The sequence below is a fragment of the Pseudorca crassidens genome, chromosome 4 (genome assembly GCF_039906515.1).
Source record: "Pseudorca crassidens isolate mPseCra1 chromosome 4, mPseCra1.hap1, whole genome shotgun sequence".
In the NCBI taxonomy this organism is placed as follows: domain Eukaryota; kingdom Metazoa; phylum Chordata; class Mammalia; order Artiodactyla; family Delphinidae; genus Pseudorca; species Pseudorca crassidens.
In genome coordinates this window covers 111,881,844-111,899,359 of record NC_090299.1, presented here as the reverse complement: position 1 = coordinate 111,899,359, position 17,516 = coordinate 111,881,844, and the positions used below count along the sequence as shown (strand labels likewise).

The window sequence follows — 17,516 nt, the reverse complement described above, 5'->3', positions numbered from 1 at the left end:
CTTCCATGTCCTGGCTATTGTAAATAGTGCTGCAATGAACATTCTGGTACATGACTCTTTTTGAATTATGGTTTCCTCAGGGTATATACCCAGTAGTGGGATTGCTGGATCATATGGTAGTTCTATTTTTAGTTTTTTAAGGAACCTCCATATTGTTCTCCATAATGACTGTATCAATTTACATTCCCACCAACAATGCAAGCGGGTTCCCATTTCTCCACACCCTCTCCAGCATTTATTGTTTGTATACTTTTTGATGTTGGCCATTCTGACCAGTGTGAGGTAATACATCATTGTAGATTTGATTTGCATTTCTCTAATGATTAGTGATGTTGAGCATCATTTCATGGGTTTGTTGGCAATCTTTGGAGAAATGTCGATTTAGATCTTCCACCCATTGTTGGATTGGGTTGTTTGCTTTTTTTGATATTGAGCTGCATGAGCTGCTTGTATATTTTGGAGATTAATCCTTTGTCAGTTGCTTCATTTGCAAATATTTTCTCCCATTCTGAAGCTTGTCTTTTCCTCTTGTTTATGGTTTCCTTTGCTGTGCAAAAGATTTTAAGTTTGATTAGTTCCCATTTGTTTATTTTTGTTTTTATTTCCATTTCTCTAGGAGGTGGGTCATAAAGGACCTTGCTGTGATTTATCTTATAGAATGTTCTGCCTAGGTTTCCCTCTAAGAGTTTTATAGTGCCTGGCCTTACATTTCGGTCTTTAATCCGTTTGGAGTTTATTTTTGTGTATGGTGTTAGAGAGTGTTCTAATTTCATTCTTTTACATGTAGCTGTCCAGTTTTCCCAGCACCACTTATTGAAGAGGCTGTCTTTTCTCCAATGTATATTCTTGCCTCCTTTGTCAAAGATAAGGTGACCATATGTGCATGGGTTTATCTCTGGGCTTTCTATCTTGTTCCATTGATCTATATTTTTGTTTTTGTGCCAGTACTGTACTGTCTTGATGATTGTAGCTTTATAGTATAGTCTGAAGTCAGGGAGCCTGAATCCTCCAGTTCCATTTTTCGTTCTCAAGACTGCTTTGGCTATTTGGGGTCTTTTATGTTTCCACACAAATTGTGAAAATTTTTGTTGTAGTCCTATGAAAAACGCCAGTGGTAGTTTGATAGGGATTGCATTGAATCTGTAGATTGCTTTGGGTAGTAGAGTCATTTTCACAATGTTGATTCTTCCAATCCAAGAACATGGTATATCGCTCCATCTGTTTGTATCATCTTTAATTTCTTTCATCAGTGTCTTATAGTTTTCTGCATACAGGTCGTTTGTCTTCTTAGGTAGATTTATTCCTAGGTATTTTATTCTTTTTGTTGCAGTGGTAAATGGGAGTGTTTCTTTAACTTCTCTTTCAGATTTTTCATCATTAGTGTATAGGAATGCAGATTTCTGTGCATGAATTTTGTATCCTGCTCCTTTACCAAATTCATTGATTAGCTCTAGTAGTTTTCTGGTAGCATCTTTAGGATTCTCTATATATAGTGTCATGTCATCTGCAAACAATGACAGTTTTACTTCTTTTATGATTTGGATTCCTTTTATTTCTTTTCTTCTCTGATTGCTGTGGCTAAAGCTTCCAAAACTATGTTGAATAATAGTTGTGAGAGTGGGCAACCTTCTCTACTTCCTGGTCTTAGTGGAAAAGGTTTCAGTTTTTAACCATTGAGAATGATGTTGTCTGTGGGCTTGTCATATATGACCTTTATTATGTTGAGGTAAGTTCCCTCTATGTCTACTTTCTGGAGGGTTTTAAATCATAAATGGATGTTGAATTTTGTTGAAAGCTTTTTGTGAATCTCTTGAGATGATCATATGGTTTTTATCCTTCAATTTGTTAATATGGTGTATCACATTGATTGATTTGCATATATTGAAGAATTCTTGCATTCCTGGGATAAACCCCACTTGATCATGGTGTATGATCCTTTTAATGTGCTGTTGGATTCTGTTTGCTAGTATTTTGTTGAGGAGTTTTGCATCTGTGTTCATCAGTGATATTGGTCTGTAGTTTTCTTTCTTTGTGTCATCTTTGGTTTTGGTATCAGGGTGATGGTGGCCTCGTAGAATGAGTTTGGGAGTGTTCTGCTGTCTGCTATATTTTGGAAGAGTTTGAGAAGGATAGGTGTTAGCTCTTCTCTAAATGTTTAATAGAATTCGCTGTGAACTCATCTGGTCCTGGGCTTTTGTTGGAAGATTTTCAATAACAGTTTCAATTTCAGTGCTTGTGATTGGTCTGTTTATATTTTCTATTTCTTCCTGGTTCAGTCTTGGAAGGTTGTGCTTTTCTAAGAATTTGTCCATTTCTTCCAGTTTGTCCATTTTATTGGCATGTAGTTGGTTGTAGTAATCTCTCATGATCCTTTGTATTTCTGCAGTATCAGTTGTTACTTCTCCTTTTTCATTTCTAATTCTATTGATTTGAGTCTTCTCCGTTTTTTTCTTGATGAGTCTGGCTAATGGTTTATCAATTTTGTTTATCTTCTTAAAAAACCAGCTTTTAGTTTTATTGATCTTTACTATCTTTTCTGTCATTTCATTTTCATTTATTTCTGCTCTGATCTTTGCTGCTATCTTTGGGGCTTTTTTGTTCTTCTTTCTCTAATTGCTTTAGGTGTAAGGTTAGTTTGTTTATTTGAGTTGTTTCTTGAGGTAAGATTGTATTGGTATAAACTTACCATTTAGAACTGCTTTTGCTGCATCCCATAGGTTTTGGGTCATCTTGTTTTCTCTGTCATTTGTTTCTAGGTATTTTTTGATCCCCTCTTTGACTTCTTCAGTGATCTCTTGGATATTTGGTAGTGTATTGTTTAGGCTCCATGTGTTTGTATTTTTTATAGTTTTTTACCTGTAATTGATATCTTGTCTCATAGTGTTGTGGTCGGAAAACATACTTGATATGATTTCAACTTTCTTAAATTTACAAAGGCTTGATTTGTGACCCAAGATATGATCTATACTGGAGAATATTCCATGAGCACTTGAGAAGAAAGTGTAATTTGCTGTCTTCAAATGAAATGTCGTATAAATATCAATTAAATCTATCTGTTCTACTGTGTCATTTAAAGCTTGTGTTTTCGTATTAATTTTCAGTATGGATGATCTGTCCATCAGTGTAAGTGAGGTGATAAAGTCCCCCACTATTACTGTGTTACTGTCGATTTCCTCTTTTATATGTGTTAGCATTTGCCTTATGTATTGAGGTGCTCCTATGTTGGGTGCATATAGATTTATAATTGTTATATCTTCTTCTTGGATTGATCCCTTGATCATTATGTAGTGTCCTTCTTTGTCTCTTATAATACTCTTTATTTTAAAGTCTATTCTTTCTGATATGAGAATTGCTACTCCAGCTTTCTTTTGATTTCGATTTGCATGGAATATCTTTTTCCATCCCCTCACTTTCAGTCTGTATGTGTCCCTAGGTCTGAAATGGGTCTCTTTTAAACAGCATATATATGGGTCTTGTTTTTGTATCCATTCAGCCAGTCTTTGTCTTTTGGTTGGAGCAGTTAATCCATTTACATTTAAGGTAGTTATTGATATGTATGTTCCTATTACCATTTTCTTAATTGTTCTGGGTTTGTTATTGTAAGTCTTTTCCTCCTCTTGTGTTTCCTGCCTAGAGAAGTTCCTTTAGCATTTGTTGTAAAGCTGGTTTGGTGGTGCTGAATTCTCTTAGCTTTTGCTTGTCTGTAAAGCTTTTAATTTCTCCATCAAATCTGAATGAGATCCTTGCTGGGTAGAGTAATCTTGATTGTAGGTTTTCCCTTTCATCACTTTAAATATGTCCTGCCACTCCCTTCTGGCTTGCAGAGTTTCTGCTGAAAGATCAGCTGTTAACATTATGGGGATTCCCTTATATGTTATTTGTTGCTTTTCCCTTGCTGCTTTTAATATTTTTTCTTTGTATTTAATGTCTAATAGTTTTATTAATACATGTCTTGGTGTGTTTCTCCTTGGATTTATCCTGTATGGGACTCTCTGCACTTCCTGGACTTGATTGAATATTTCCTTTCCCATCTTAGGGAAGTTTTCAACTATAATCTTCAACTATTTTCTCAGTCTCTCTTTTTTCTCTTCTTCTTCTGGGACCCCTGTAATTCGAATGCTGGTGAGTTAAATGTTGTCCCAGAGGTCTCTGAGACTGTCCTCAATTCTTTTCATTCTTTTTCTTTATTTTGCTCTACTGTAATTATTTTCACTGTTTTATCTTCCAGGTCACTTATCTGTTCTTCTGCCTCAGTTATTCTGCTAATGGTTCCTTCTAGAGAATTTTAAATTTCATTTTTTGTGTTGTTCATCCTTGTTTGTTTGCTCTTTAGTTCTTCTAGTTCCTTGGGAAATGTTTCTTGTATTTTCTCCATTCTATTTCCAAGATTTTGGATCATCTTTACTATCATTGCTCTGAATTCTTTTTCAGGTAGACAGCCTATTTCCTCTTCATTTGTTTGGTCTGGTGGGTTTTTACCTGCTTCTTCATTTGCTGTGTATTTATATGTCTTCTCGTTTTGCTTAACTTACTGTGTTTAGGGTCTCCTTTTTGCAGGCTGCAGGTTCATAGTTCCTGTTGTTTATGTTGTCTGCTTCCCGTGGCTATGGCTGGTTCAGTGGGTTGTGTAGGCTTCCTAGTGGAGGGGACTGGTGCCTGTGTTGTGGTGGATGAGGCTGGATCTTGTCTTTCTGGTGGGCAGGACCGCATCCGGTGGTGTGTTTTGGGGTGTCTGTGACCTTAGTATGATTTTAGGCAGCCTCTCTGCTAATGGGTGTGGTTGTGTTCCTGTCTTTCTAATTGTGTGTCATGCGGTGTCCAGCATTGTAGCTTGCCGGTCGTTGAGTGGAGCTGGGTCTTAGCGTGGACATGGAGATCTCTGGGAGAGCTTTCACTGTTTGGTATTATGTGGGGCCAGGAGGTCTCTAGTGGACCAATGTTCTGAACTTGGCTCTGTCACCTCAGAGGCTCAGGCCTGACACCTGGCCAGAGCACCAAGATCCTGTTAGCCACACGGTTCAGAAGAAAAGGTAGAAAAACAAAGAAAGAGGGCTTCCCTGGTGGCACAGTGGTTGGGAGTCCGCCTGCCAACGCAGGGGACATGGGTTCGTGCCCCGGTCCAGGAAGATCCCACATGCCGTGGAGCAGCTGGCCCCGTGAGCCATGGCCACTGAGCCTGTGTGTCCGGAGCCTGTGCTCCGCAGCGGGAGAGGTCACAGCAGTGAGAGGCCCATGTACTGCAAAAAAAAAAAGAAAGAAAAACTATAAAATAAAGTTATTGAAATAAAAAATTATTAAAAGTAAAAATAAAAAATAATTAAAAAAAGAAAGAAGAGAGCAACTAAACGAAAAAACAATTCCACCAATGATAACAAGCACTAAAAACTATTCTAAAAAATAAACAAAAAAACCCTCAAAAAATGGACAGACAGAACCCTAAGATAAATGACAAAAGCAAATCTACACAGACAAAATCACAAAGAAGCATACATATACATACTCACAAAAAAATAAAAAGGAAAAAATATATATATATATTTAAAAAAAGAGAGAGAGCAACCAAATTAATAAACAAATCTTCCAGTGATAATAATGTCTAAATAAAAAACTAAGATAAAGGTAACACCAGAAACAAATTAGATGCAGAAAGCAAACCCCAAGTCTACAGTTGCTCCCAAAGTCCACCTCCTCAATTTGGGATGATTCATTGTCTATTAAGGTATTCCACAGATGCAGGCTACATCTCGTTGATTGTGGAGATTTAATCCGCTGCTCCTGAGGCTGCTGGGAGAGATTTCCCTTTCTCTTCTTTGTTCTCACAGCTCCTGGGGTTCAGCTCCGGATTTGGACCCGCCTCTGCGTGTAGGTCACCTGAGGTCATCTGTTCTTCGCCCAGACAGGACGGGGTTAAAGTAGCAGCTGATTCTGGGGCTCTGGCTCACTGAGGCTGGGGAGAGGGAGGGGTACGGTTGCGGGGCGAGCTTGCGGTGGCAGAAGCCGGCGTGACGTTGCACCAGCCTGAGGCGCGTCGTGCGTTCTCCCGGGGAAGTTGTCCCTGGATCCCGGGACCCTGGCAGTGGCGGGCTGCACAGGCTCCTGGGAGGGGAGGTGTGGATAGTGACCTGTGCTTGCACGCAGGCTTCTTGGTGGCTGCAGCAGCAGTCTTAGCATTTCATGCCCGTCTCTGGCATCCACGCTGATAGCTGTGGCTCGTGCTCTTCTCTGGAGCTCGTTTAGCTGGTGCTCTGAAGCCCCTCTCCTCGCGCACCCGAAAACAATGGTCTCCTGCCTCTTAGGCAGGTCCAGATTTTTTTCTGGACTCCGTCCTGGCTAGCTGTGGTGCACTAGCCCCCTTCAGGCAGTGTTCACGCAGCCAACCTCAGTCCTCTCCCTGGGATCTGACCTCTGAAGCCGAAGCCTCAGCTCCCATCCCCCACCCATCCCGGCGGCTGAGCATACAAGCCTCTCGGGCTGGTGAGTGCTGGTCAGCACCGATCCTCTGTGCAGGAATCTCTCTGCTTTGCCCTCTGCACCCCTTTTGCTGCGCTCTCCTCCGTGGCTCCGAAGCTTCCCCCTTGCCACCACCCCCCCCCCCCGTCTCTGCCAGTGAAGGGGTTTCCTAGTGTGTGGAAACGTTTCCTCCTTCACAGCTCCCTCCCAGAGGGGCAGTTTCCATCCCTATTCTTTTTCTCTGTTTTTCCTTTTTTCTTTTGCCCTACCCAGGTACATGGGGAGTTTCTTGCCTTTTGGGAGGTCTGAGGTCTTCTGCCAGCCTTCAGTAGGTGTTCTGTAGGAGTTGTTCCACGTGTAGATGTATTTCTGATGTATTTGTGGGGAGGAAGGTGATCTCCGCGTCTTACTCTTCCGCCATCTTGAAGGCGCCACCTCCATCTCATGATTTTATGGTTTTATATTTTAATTTGAGAGACATCCTTCCTCCAGCAAACAAAACAAAGCAACTCAATATTATCTGTAGAGAGATAGTTTGTTTCTTGTTGTAAGAAAACATTGCAGGGAAAACAAGCATCGATATGGACTCTTGGGTCACTATTGAATTCCCTGGATAACTCTTTAACAATGCCTGTTTTTATTTTGAAAATAGCTAGTTGGTTTTTTTCCCCTTTTTATCTTCAATTCATGTTGCAATTTATAGGTTTTGTGGATGTTGTAATGTGTAAGTTTCCTGGTTCCTCAGGATGTGGTTGAGATTACAGACATTTGTGGTATATGGTATCTCAGTGTTTTGCTCACTGAAATAATGTTCTTTCTCCATCCTCCTTCCTATTCTGTACCTCCAGCTGTCTTTTTTCACCTCTCTTTCACAGAAGCAGAAAACAAATCTTTGTCTGCATCCTATAACCATGCACAGTTTCTGTGTGCAGGGATGCTGAAGCTTAATGACTCATTTGGAATGTACAGGTTGTTTGCTTCCTGGAAAGAGGAAGTCTTTCTAGGTCTTGCTAGTTCTAAGGGGACCATAACGTGACTCGAGGTGGTTTTAAGAGTAAGGTGATTTCAGAAAAAGGAACATCAGTTGTGTCAGAGATGGAGAGAAAGTTTGGCGGCACGTTGTTATATTAAATAAGGCATCTGAATATTTTCCCTTGAGAAGAGATTTAAGCAAAGCCTTGAGGAAGGTGAGGGAGTGAGCCCTGAAGACCATGCAAGGGAAGAGTGTTCTTGCGGAGGGAGCAGCTCGAACAGAGCCTAAGATGGGAGTGTATGTGGCTGGTTTAAAGAGGAGCAAGGCAGCCAGTGTGCAGAGTGGAGGTAGATGGGGGAGGAGGCCTGAGATGAGTAGGAGAGCATGGAGGGAGGGGAGAGATCATGGAGAGTTTTGTAAGTCATTGTAAGATTCTGAGTGTTTTTCTAAGTGAAACAGGAGCCACTGAAGGTGACACGGTGTGACTGTGTTTTAAAAGGATCATTCTGACTGCTGTGCAAAAATAGACTTTGCAGGTAGGGGCCAAAGTGGAGACCTGGAGACCAATTCTGTGGCTAGTTCAGTAATCTAGGAGAGGGGATGGTGGCTCCACTGGGCAGATAGCAAGGGAGATGGTGGGAAGTGGTTAGATTTGAATATATTTTAAAGGTGGAGTCTACCGGATACCTAGACAGAGTAGATACGGGTGTGAGAGAAAGACAATAAGGACAGTTCCAGGCTTTTTCACCTGAGCAACTAGAAAGATGAGTTGTCATCAGGTAGAGACCTTTTTTGAAAAAGATGAGGAGGTCTGTTTTGGAAATGTTGAGTGAAAGATGTCCATTTTTCATCTCAGTGGGAGTGTCAGAAAGGCTGTTGAATACACAAGTCTGAAGTTCTAGAAAGAGGTCTGGATTGGAGGTGCACATTTGGGAGCTGTTGTATGGAATGAAAAAGTCAACCAAATTCCACAGGATTTTTAATGAAAAAAAAAGGAGCTTTTAGTAGGTAGAGCAAGAAGGGAAGGAAAGCTAGAGAAATGTTTTGTATTTATGGAGGAACCGAGATAAACTGGGTCTTGAAATGAGAGCAGGTCTTAGGCAAAGAGAGAGGAGGGGGGACCATTTTACAGATAAATAGCAAACAGAAATTGAAGGGAGGAGGGACAAATTAGGGATACAGGATTAACAGATATAAACCAGATATAAGCAACAAGTATTTACTGTATAGCACAGGGAGCTATACCCATTATCTTATAAAACCTTTAAAGGAATATAATCTGCAAAAATACTGAATCACTATAGTGTATACTTGAACAGAATATTGTAAAGCAATTATACTTTAATAAAAACTGAATTAAAAAAATTGAAAGTAGATATATTTGGTTGGGGTAAAAATAGTGGAAGGAAAGCTTGGAAAGAGAAAATTTAGATCAAATTATCCATGGCCAAAAAAAAAAAAAAAGAGCTTAGAGTTCATCCTACAGGTCTGTGGTTCCTAAACTTCAGTACACAGTGTTAAAATGAATGAAGGGAAGAAAATCTTCCACTTTCATGAGAGACTGAACTCAACTCTGCTGAGACAAAGGGCTAGAGTTTTTATTTTCCTTCCAGTTTTATTGAGATATAATTGACATACAGCACTGTATAAGTTTAAGGTGTACAGTATAATTATTTGACTTACATAACCACGGGATAATTCTTTTTTTCTAATTAGATTTAACCATTATATTGATTTAAATGCAAATATGTCTGGTGTGTGGTAGTAATATCACCATTTTATAGAAGTAGAAAGTGAGAATGGAGCTGATGAGAAAGTACCTGCAGATGTGTGCATTACACCTCTATTCAGAATAGAAGAAGACAGTGGATAATATTATGATAAATACCGCCCTTGTATTTATGTGATACCTAGCCTTTCAGGCATATTTGGATGTGATAATTAGGAGAGACGAAGTTAGTAATCTTATTCATTCTTGGATGATACTTTTGGCTCTTCACAGGCATTTGAAAAGCAAAACAAAATGAAACACCATTATTTAGCAATTGATTAATCCTTGTGGAAATCTCACAAATAAGGAACCTCCTCTGTTCTCCAAGAGCATCCGGGCTCGTTCTTACTAAGGCACTTATGTCACTGGGTTGTCATTTCCTGTTTACTTCTCGGCCTCTCTCTGCAGTCTGTGCCTTGCTCATCGCCTCCCTCTCAGTGCCTGGTCCTTACACGAGGCAGGTGCTCCAAAATTATTTGTTAAAGGAATGAATGACAGTACCGGCATATTCAGTTTAAAAGTAGGGAAACTAAGGTTTGGACTTAAAAGATTTAAGACTAACTAGAATCTGAGGAGGGTTTAGACTTAGGCCGTCCATTCTTTTCGTCTGTCTCAGAAGATCTAAATGTGTGTCCGCTTTAAAACATTCAGTGAAAGATGTATTTTTTCCCCCCTTGGAGCCACTGCTCTTCTGATTCTTTTAGAATAATAATACTAAGAACAAATTTTATAAGCACTAATTAAGTGCCAGACACATGTGCTCAGCACTTCATGATTTCATTTAATTCTTACCACTCAAGAGGAGGCTATTACTATTACCTGAATTTTACAGATGAGAAAACTGAGGAACAGAGAGCCACCTCCAATCTTTAGTGCACATTGATGCAAACACATTAGAAGATGCTTCTGCTAGTAGGTGGATCCAACCCTCAGCATGCTACACAGCTTGATGAGCAGAATATTGGCTGATTTCAGCTTTTGCTGCCCCCGAGAAAGGGGAGACTTGGAGCCTGGAGGCCCTGGGGTTAAATTGCTTGCTCAGTTTCATAGTCGAGTAAATGCTAGAATTGGGAATTGAACCCAAGTTTGTCTTCCCCTGGCCTGAATACTTGCACAATCTTCCATTCGTTACCAGGTCCTAATTTGATTTATATAAGACAGAGGTTGGCAATTTTTTTCTGTAAAGGGTCAGATAGTAATTATTTTAGGCTTTAGGGGCTATACAGTTACACTACTCAACTCTGCCATTGTAACCCAAAGGCGGCCATAGACATATAAACAAACGGGCATGGCTGTGTTCAACATACCATATACACTAGAATTTGAATTTCATGTGTTGATAATATATTTTTCTTTAAATTTTTTTCAGCTATGTAACAATGTAAAAAATTTGTTTTAGCTTGCCAGGCATCTTATGAAACAGATGAGCTGATCTGGCCTTTCGGCCATAGTTTGCTAGTTCCTGTTATGGAATATTTCAAAAGAATCTAGTAAATGAAATCATCATCTATTTTATGACTATTTTTTCTTCCCCTAGCTCTAAATTCATGGAAGCAAAATTGTGGAGGTTTAGTTCCCCATTTCTGTGTCTGTTTTATTCTAATGTGGTTGCTGTGATTAATTATTTTCTAGATAGATTGCAACAGGCTATTCACACACGTTTGAAATTTTTGAGTGATTCCTCTTTTCCCATAGTTGTTTTGCAAGTACAGTAGTGACTCTGATTTGTTTTCATACATCTGTTATTCTGTTAGCTAGAATTTCAGTTCTATTTGGCGGAGTGAAGTTTTTCGTTGTACATTATAACTTCCTTTTAATGAAGAAAAGGAAATTAGATGCAGATGAAGTTCAAAGACTGAATGTGTCCAGGATGACTAGAAAATATATTCCTTTTACCCTAAAATCAAGCTCAAGGTTCTGGTATGTCCCCAACTTAACCCTTAAAAGAGTTTTGGCTTCAAAGCCTTGGCCAACATCTGGGTACTAAATCTCCAACTGGACTCCTCAGCTAACTGTCTTTGTAGACATCTGAAAATGCTACTTGTTCAGAACTATAGCTAGGAAGAATTGATCCAACAAATGGCTGATTGGAAGGTCATCTAACAAATGGATATTAACCCAACAATTGGCCAATTCTCTCTGTTATAAAGAGGATTACTGCTTTCCAGAAATTTGTGTTTCATTATTTTCTTCAGCTGCTTCAGGTGCTACCAAGCCCTCTCAAATTCTATTTTTCAGACAAAGTTGTCTTTTCTTGTTCTTGCAATGAGCCACTCATTCGACCTCCTCTCCCTTCCTGGGCTTTCTTATACTTTCTCAGGAGGTCCTTTCAGAACCCCAGACCAGGCTAGTTCCTGCTTTGCCCTGTTTCTGTTGTACTCTCCTTCCATACTTCTCACATTTATGATTGTGTGTTCAAGGGTTGTCCCACCAACTAACCTGTGGGCTTCATGAAGACTTGTGCAACATTATAGCTTTGGCAGCTTTTTAACTGCCTAGTGTTTAAAGAGCAGCACACCTAAACAGAGGTGAGAGGCTTTTAGTTTCCACCTATGATACATAACTCTGCGTAACCAGATCTAGTTTCATCTGACTCTGCAGCATAGTATCTGCTCATAGGACTGAAATCTGTGTGTTTGACCTTTTCTTAATTTGTTGATAAAGTTATGTGAGCAATGAAATTATTTCCCTTTCATGGCTGAAGTCTTTCATGCTCTGATAACGGCTCTGGCAAATCAAAACAAAGGAACTGGGAAAGCCTAGATTTGTATGCAGTGAACTGAGCTAATGTCTGGGACCGGGGCATCCAGGGCTGTGTTTATGGCAAGTTCGGGTTGCATTAAATTCTTTGCTTACTGTGACCTGTTTTCCATCATGCTTCTCTTAAATGTGATAAAGATTAAGTCTGTAGGTCTTCAGAAAGTGTGTATTTTCATAGTCAGTTTTCTTGTAGACTAATTTTCAGAATCAGTTGAGATAATAATATTATTATACTAAATGTATGTTTGCATCTGGATGTGCATAATGTTTTGTCAGTGTTCCTAACTGGGGCATTTTTGAAAGAAAATCCAAGAATTTTGACTGCCTATCATGGCCAGCCCATCTACTTTATATTCTGTCAGTATGATTTTCCGAATTTCCTGCTCATGACACATTTGTAAAAAGAAAAAACTAACCACTAAACTTTTAGCATATTCACACCCTCCAGTTTCACGTCCTTATTTCTGAACATAGGATTTGAATTCTAAGAAAAGGGAAAAACAAATGTTCATACAACCCTTTTGGAAGTGGTGTGCACAGCCACATGGTGAGCATTTCCATGGATGTCATGGCTCGGTCCTCATGTGGGAAAGGTCTGGTGGGGAAGGCTGCATTCATTCCATACATGAACGGTCACAGGTCGGGGTTATCGTATGTAAGACCTCATATTTGAAGGTGGAATCATGAATTTATACATTTGACAACACTTCTCCCATAGGATATCATAGTTTTCTATGTATTTCTTTGACATTCTTTTCCCATTATATTCTTGTTTGTCTAGATTTCAGAGCTTAGTATAATCAAGCCTATGGAGAATTGTATGATTTGTTTGTGAACGTTTAGAATTCTGTGTAGAAAGTTGCACTTTGAGTGTTTTCATAAGTATCCTGATGTGTGCTCTGAATTACTTTCTTTGGTTTTGAGGACAGAGAACTTAGATATTTGCCAGGAAATTTCCTATAAAGTATTTATCTCCTCTCTCTCTCTCTCTCTCTCTCTCTCTCTCTCTCTCTCTGACACACACACACACACACACACACACACACACACATGCGCGCACGCACACACACACAGAACTTTCTGTGTGCAAGACACTGATTTAGACGTTTAGGTTACATCAGTGATCACATGTTGAGCTTACACTTTCATTCTACCAAACTGTACATCAAGAAGTTGCAAGATGACTGCATGTCTTCTCATTTCTTAAATTTTAAATTAATTTTTTATGGTAAATATGTGGTAACATCTTGAAGTGCCTTAAGAATGGTCTAATAGTAAATATTAGAGCTTCATGAAGATTGTATGTGTATGTGTCTGTGTGTGAAGTTTCTGTAGTTATTTTTGTTGTCTTCTGAAAAATAAATTAAATGACATACTCAAGGATTCTAGGTGATATTTTGGTGGTGTCTGTTTTGGTTCATTTGCAACCTAACATTAGTTACATAAATAGCTTGTATGGTTATTCCCTCTTGCATCCAGATGCAAAATTAGAAATCAAAGGATAGCTTTAATTGTTCATGTATACTTGATTCTTAATCTTTTCCTAAAAAAATTTCTGAAATTAATACATGTTTTATGGTCTATGCTGCTTTGAGAATTATTTTTTTAATGGATTTACTAATACTGAAGTGCTGTTAGTAATCAACATCTTTGAAAATTTATCTGTTTGGAGATAGTTTCCAAGTCAATATATGGTAATCGCTTTTTCTTTTTTTTCCATTGTGATACTAACAAATGATATAGGGAAACTGTGACACACATTTCAAGATTTTTGTGATTAGCTATACCAAGTATATTTTGCTAGCACTCCCTAAAGTAATACTTTTGAAAAGTACCTTCTCTTCTCTTTTCAGTTATTTACAAATAACTGTTTACATAAAAATCATTATCTCTTTATGCATAGGTTATTATGTATTACAATTCAAATTCCATTATAAAATGTTCTAATTAAATGCTACCACCATTGTTGCTTCAACATCTGAAAGTCTCTTAGCTTTGATCAATCCTAACATTTCCCAAAATGGATTCTAGGAAATCCGAGTTCTATAGGATATTGATAATGTTATGAGAAAAAAAAATTGACCTGTGTTGATATAAGTTGGACTGTTCTTTTTTACTACAGAGCCATTCAGGGCTTTAAAAATATGCTAATGTGTGCAGTGCTTTTTTAAGAGAGATAGCCTGGTTATAGCTTTGCCACAAAGAGTTTATGCTTTGGGAACAACTGACTTTCTTATTTTGTAGATTAGAAAATGGAGTCCCTGAGAAATTAAACAACTTGCTTAAAATTAGACCTCCAGACTAATATTTTTAAGACAATGCTATTCTAAGATGGAAACTGATAGGTTCTTCCCACTCAGCCTTTCTCTCTGTCAGCTCTTGGGCTAAATGTGGCTGCTGCCTTGACTTCTGGGCTTGTACTACTTATTTGTTTTGAATGATAGGAAATGTATCCCTGAAAAGCTGCCTTATAAAGGCCCAAATTTCCACCCAGACAGTGTATTGATTTATTTACAGTTTTTTTTTCTTCCTTGAAATCTTCCCCTCCCCCCCCCAAAAAAAACCCCACAAACCAAACATGATTACTGGGGATCCTGGAGAGCAGTGGTTTGGAAGAGACAGCTCGTTCTCTTGGAAACTTTATCTCTGCACTAAAAATTCAGCAAACACTCTTCTTTGTTTTTGTGGCTTTTTCAGTCTTATTTATTTGGAGTTCATTCTCTTAGTAAATAGTTTTAAGTGCCAGACATGGAGTACACATTATTAAGTAGGTTGGGCATAGGTGCTGCCTTCCTAGAGCTCACAGTGAATATAGAAAAGACAAATTAAATAAAAAATTGTAGTTCATCATAAATAAATAAGCAAATAAATCAGTAAATATATTGTGATAAATTCTAAGATTAAAGTACAGAGAACTATGCCTTGTACAGTAAGGAGGGGCATTTTCTAGCCAGAAGGTACAAGGAAGTCTTCCTGAGGAAGTGGCTTAAGCTAAGCCTTATAGGATGTGGAGGTATTTGGTAGAAGAAGGGGGTCAGAGGCAGAGCCCAGAGCAGGGGTGTTAGACCTGGAGGAGATCGTCATTAGAAAGTGAAAAAGCACCAGTGTGGTTCTTGTGTGGGTAGTGAGTGAGCTGCCCTGAGGCGTCTTCTGATATATGAACGCATGAGGTTGCATTCTTTTCTGATGCATACAAGAACAATTGTTGTTGGTTTGCCACCTGATTGGTGATTTTTGATAATCATCTTGTCCTACCATTTAATAATTTTCCATTATCAAAAAGTCTGGGAAAATTCTGCATAAATTCTGCCTAGAGGTAATCATGCTTGTAACCAGAATAATCCTTTCCCAGAGACAAAAGGTAGGGACCGTACAGACCATTCGCACAAACCCAAATTGTGATTTTTCCTATTTTTTTTTAAGGCATAATTTCAAACAGTTTGGAAGATGTTTATACTAATTACTGCCTATCTTAATATACATGAAATATAAGATAAGGAAATTTAATACAAATAGATTATAATATACTTAATATATTATATAAATGTAATAAAGTAAAATATAATATAAATAGGGTATAAGGTAATTTATAGAATTTAAAGGAATATGAGAGAAATCTGGTTTAAGATTATGATGTTTTCTGTAACTTTTTCTGATGTTTCCTTAAAAAATATGTGTTTGGGATTTGACCCTAAACTTTGCTGACATCCTTGTTTTTGTTTTGTGCTTCCTCTAGTCTAGTGGGATTGCAGCCATCATTGCTATTTTGGTGTTACTGCTACTCTTGGGCATCGGTTTGATGTGGTGGTTTTGGCCCCTTTGCTGCAAAGTGGTGAGTGAGGATTTGAAATCCTACTCTTTTTTTTTTTTAAACATCAAGATGTAAAGTAAGGCTGAAATATGAATCAATATTCAACAACAGCAAAGTTTCAATTAGCAAATTGAATTTTAATAGTTTTTGTCATTATAATAAATTGTATTCATGCATGCCAATAAATGTTTATTATAAAACTTCATCACAAAAAGCCTTCAAAGTCAGATTTGGGGGAAGAAGGGGAAAAGAAGGTAGGACAGGTTGTAGGAATAAAGGGTTTTCCATGCAAGTACAAAAGAATTTCAAGAAAATTGAATGATATGTTCTGCTGGATTCATTGAGAGAGGTTGATAATCTGTCAGTTTGTTTGGTTTTTTTTCAGTGCTTATTGAATGTTTCATTACTTCTTTGAAAGATCTACTATTTCAGGACCTTCTCTGTTTGCCTCTTAGAAAAACATTTTAGAAATAAGTCATGTGCAAATGTTAGGGTATCTGTTAAACAGTCACTTTTGAAGTTACGACAGCTGATTTCAGGTTGTGTCATCTTTCATGTTTGAGTCAAACCGCTGAAAGAATATGGGTAATAAGCTTTCTAGCGCTACTGTAACAAATTGCCACACATTTGGTATCAAATTTATTATCTAAGTTATGTAATCACAGATCCAACATGGGTCTCACTGAGCTAAACTGGGTTAAAAGGTATCCGCAGTGATACATTCCTCTCTTAATGCTCTAGAACAGAATCTGTTCCCTTGCGTTTTCCAGCCTCTAGAAGTCACCTCCATTCCTTGCCTTGTGAGCCCCTTCCTCCACCTTTAGAGCCAGCCACGTTGCATCTTTGTCACCATTATTCTGTAGTCACACGTTCCTCTGACTCTGAGCCCAGCTGGGAAAGGACCTCCAGTGTTAAGGAACCATGTGATTAGGTTTGACCCACCTGGATAATCCAGGATGATCTCCTATCTCAAGGTCCTTAACCTTAATCACATCTGCAAAGTCTCTTTGGCCCTGGAAGGCAATTTATTCACAATTCCAGGGAATTAGGATGGGGACATCTTTATAGAGCCATTATTTTTCCTGCCACAGGGCGGAACGTTGAGTAAAAAACATCAGCACGTTTCAAGCAATACAACTTGGATTGTTCAGGCTTCGTAGAAAAGGTTATTCTGAAGAAGCGCTCCTTCAAAGCATGCTACTACCTATTTTGATAATATTCCTTTCCTTATCAGCACTTTATACAGAACTTTATATTCTGTAGGTCAGAGTAGTGTTTTACATAATATTACTAGACTGCCTTTTTCTCCCTCCCCGCTGCTGACTGATTTCCGCTTCCTTGCAACTTCAGGCAGTGCTTTGTATTACTCCTGCGTTTATTATTCATTGTACTTCAGTCTGCTTTCATGAGACAACTTTACAATCCTTTATCTCAGAGCAGTTGGCCCATGGAGGAGGCACAGAATTAACTTAGACAACAGTAGAGACAAGAAACATCCTGTCTCTTTGCTGAACTAATCAGTTTCCTGCTATAGCAATTTATGCTCAAACGGTTTCCTGTAGTAATCTTGATTGTCTTAGATATGGTGATTTTAGGCTAGCTAGCACTCTTGAGTCTCAAATTAAAAAGCAAAAAGGTGCCTTAATGTGATGTGTGCTCCTTGTTTTTCTAATTTAAACTTCACAATGGTGGATTTCCTTATTTCATTACTTTGCAATTTCATATAATACTGACCAGAGGGCTCAAAAGTG

General features: G+C 38.5%; 1 protein-coding gene across 3 annotated transcripts in view; it reads left to right on the top strand.

Annotated features, from left to right (window-relative positions):
- Positions 1 to 17,516, top strand: part of ANTXR2 (ANTXR cell adhesion molecule 2) — a 163,700-nt gene that overhangs the window by 58,150 nt on the left and 88,034 nt on the right. For all 3 annotated transcript variants that reach the window (XM_067736358.1, XM_067736357.1, XM_067736359.1), the window contains exon 12: positions 15,691 to 15,786. In XM_067736358.1, coding sequence (XP_067592459.1) covers positions 15,691 to 15,786 — 96 coding nt within the window. The remainder of the gene's footprint in view (positions 1 to 15,690; positions 15,787 to 17,516) is intronic.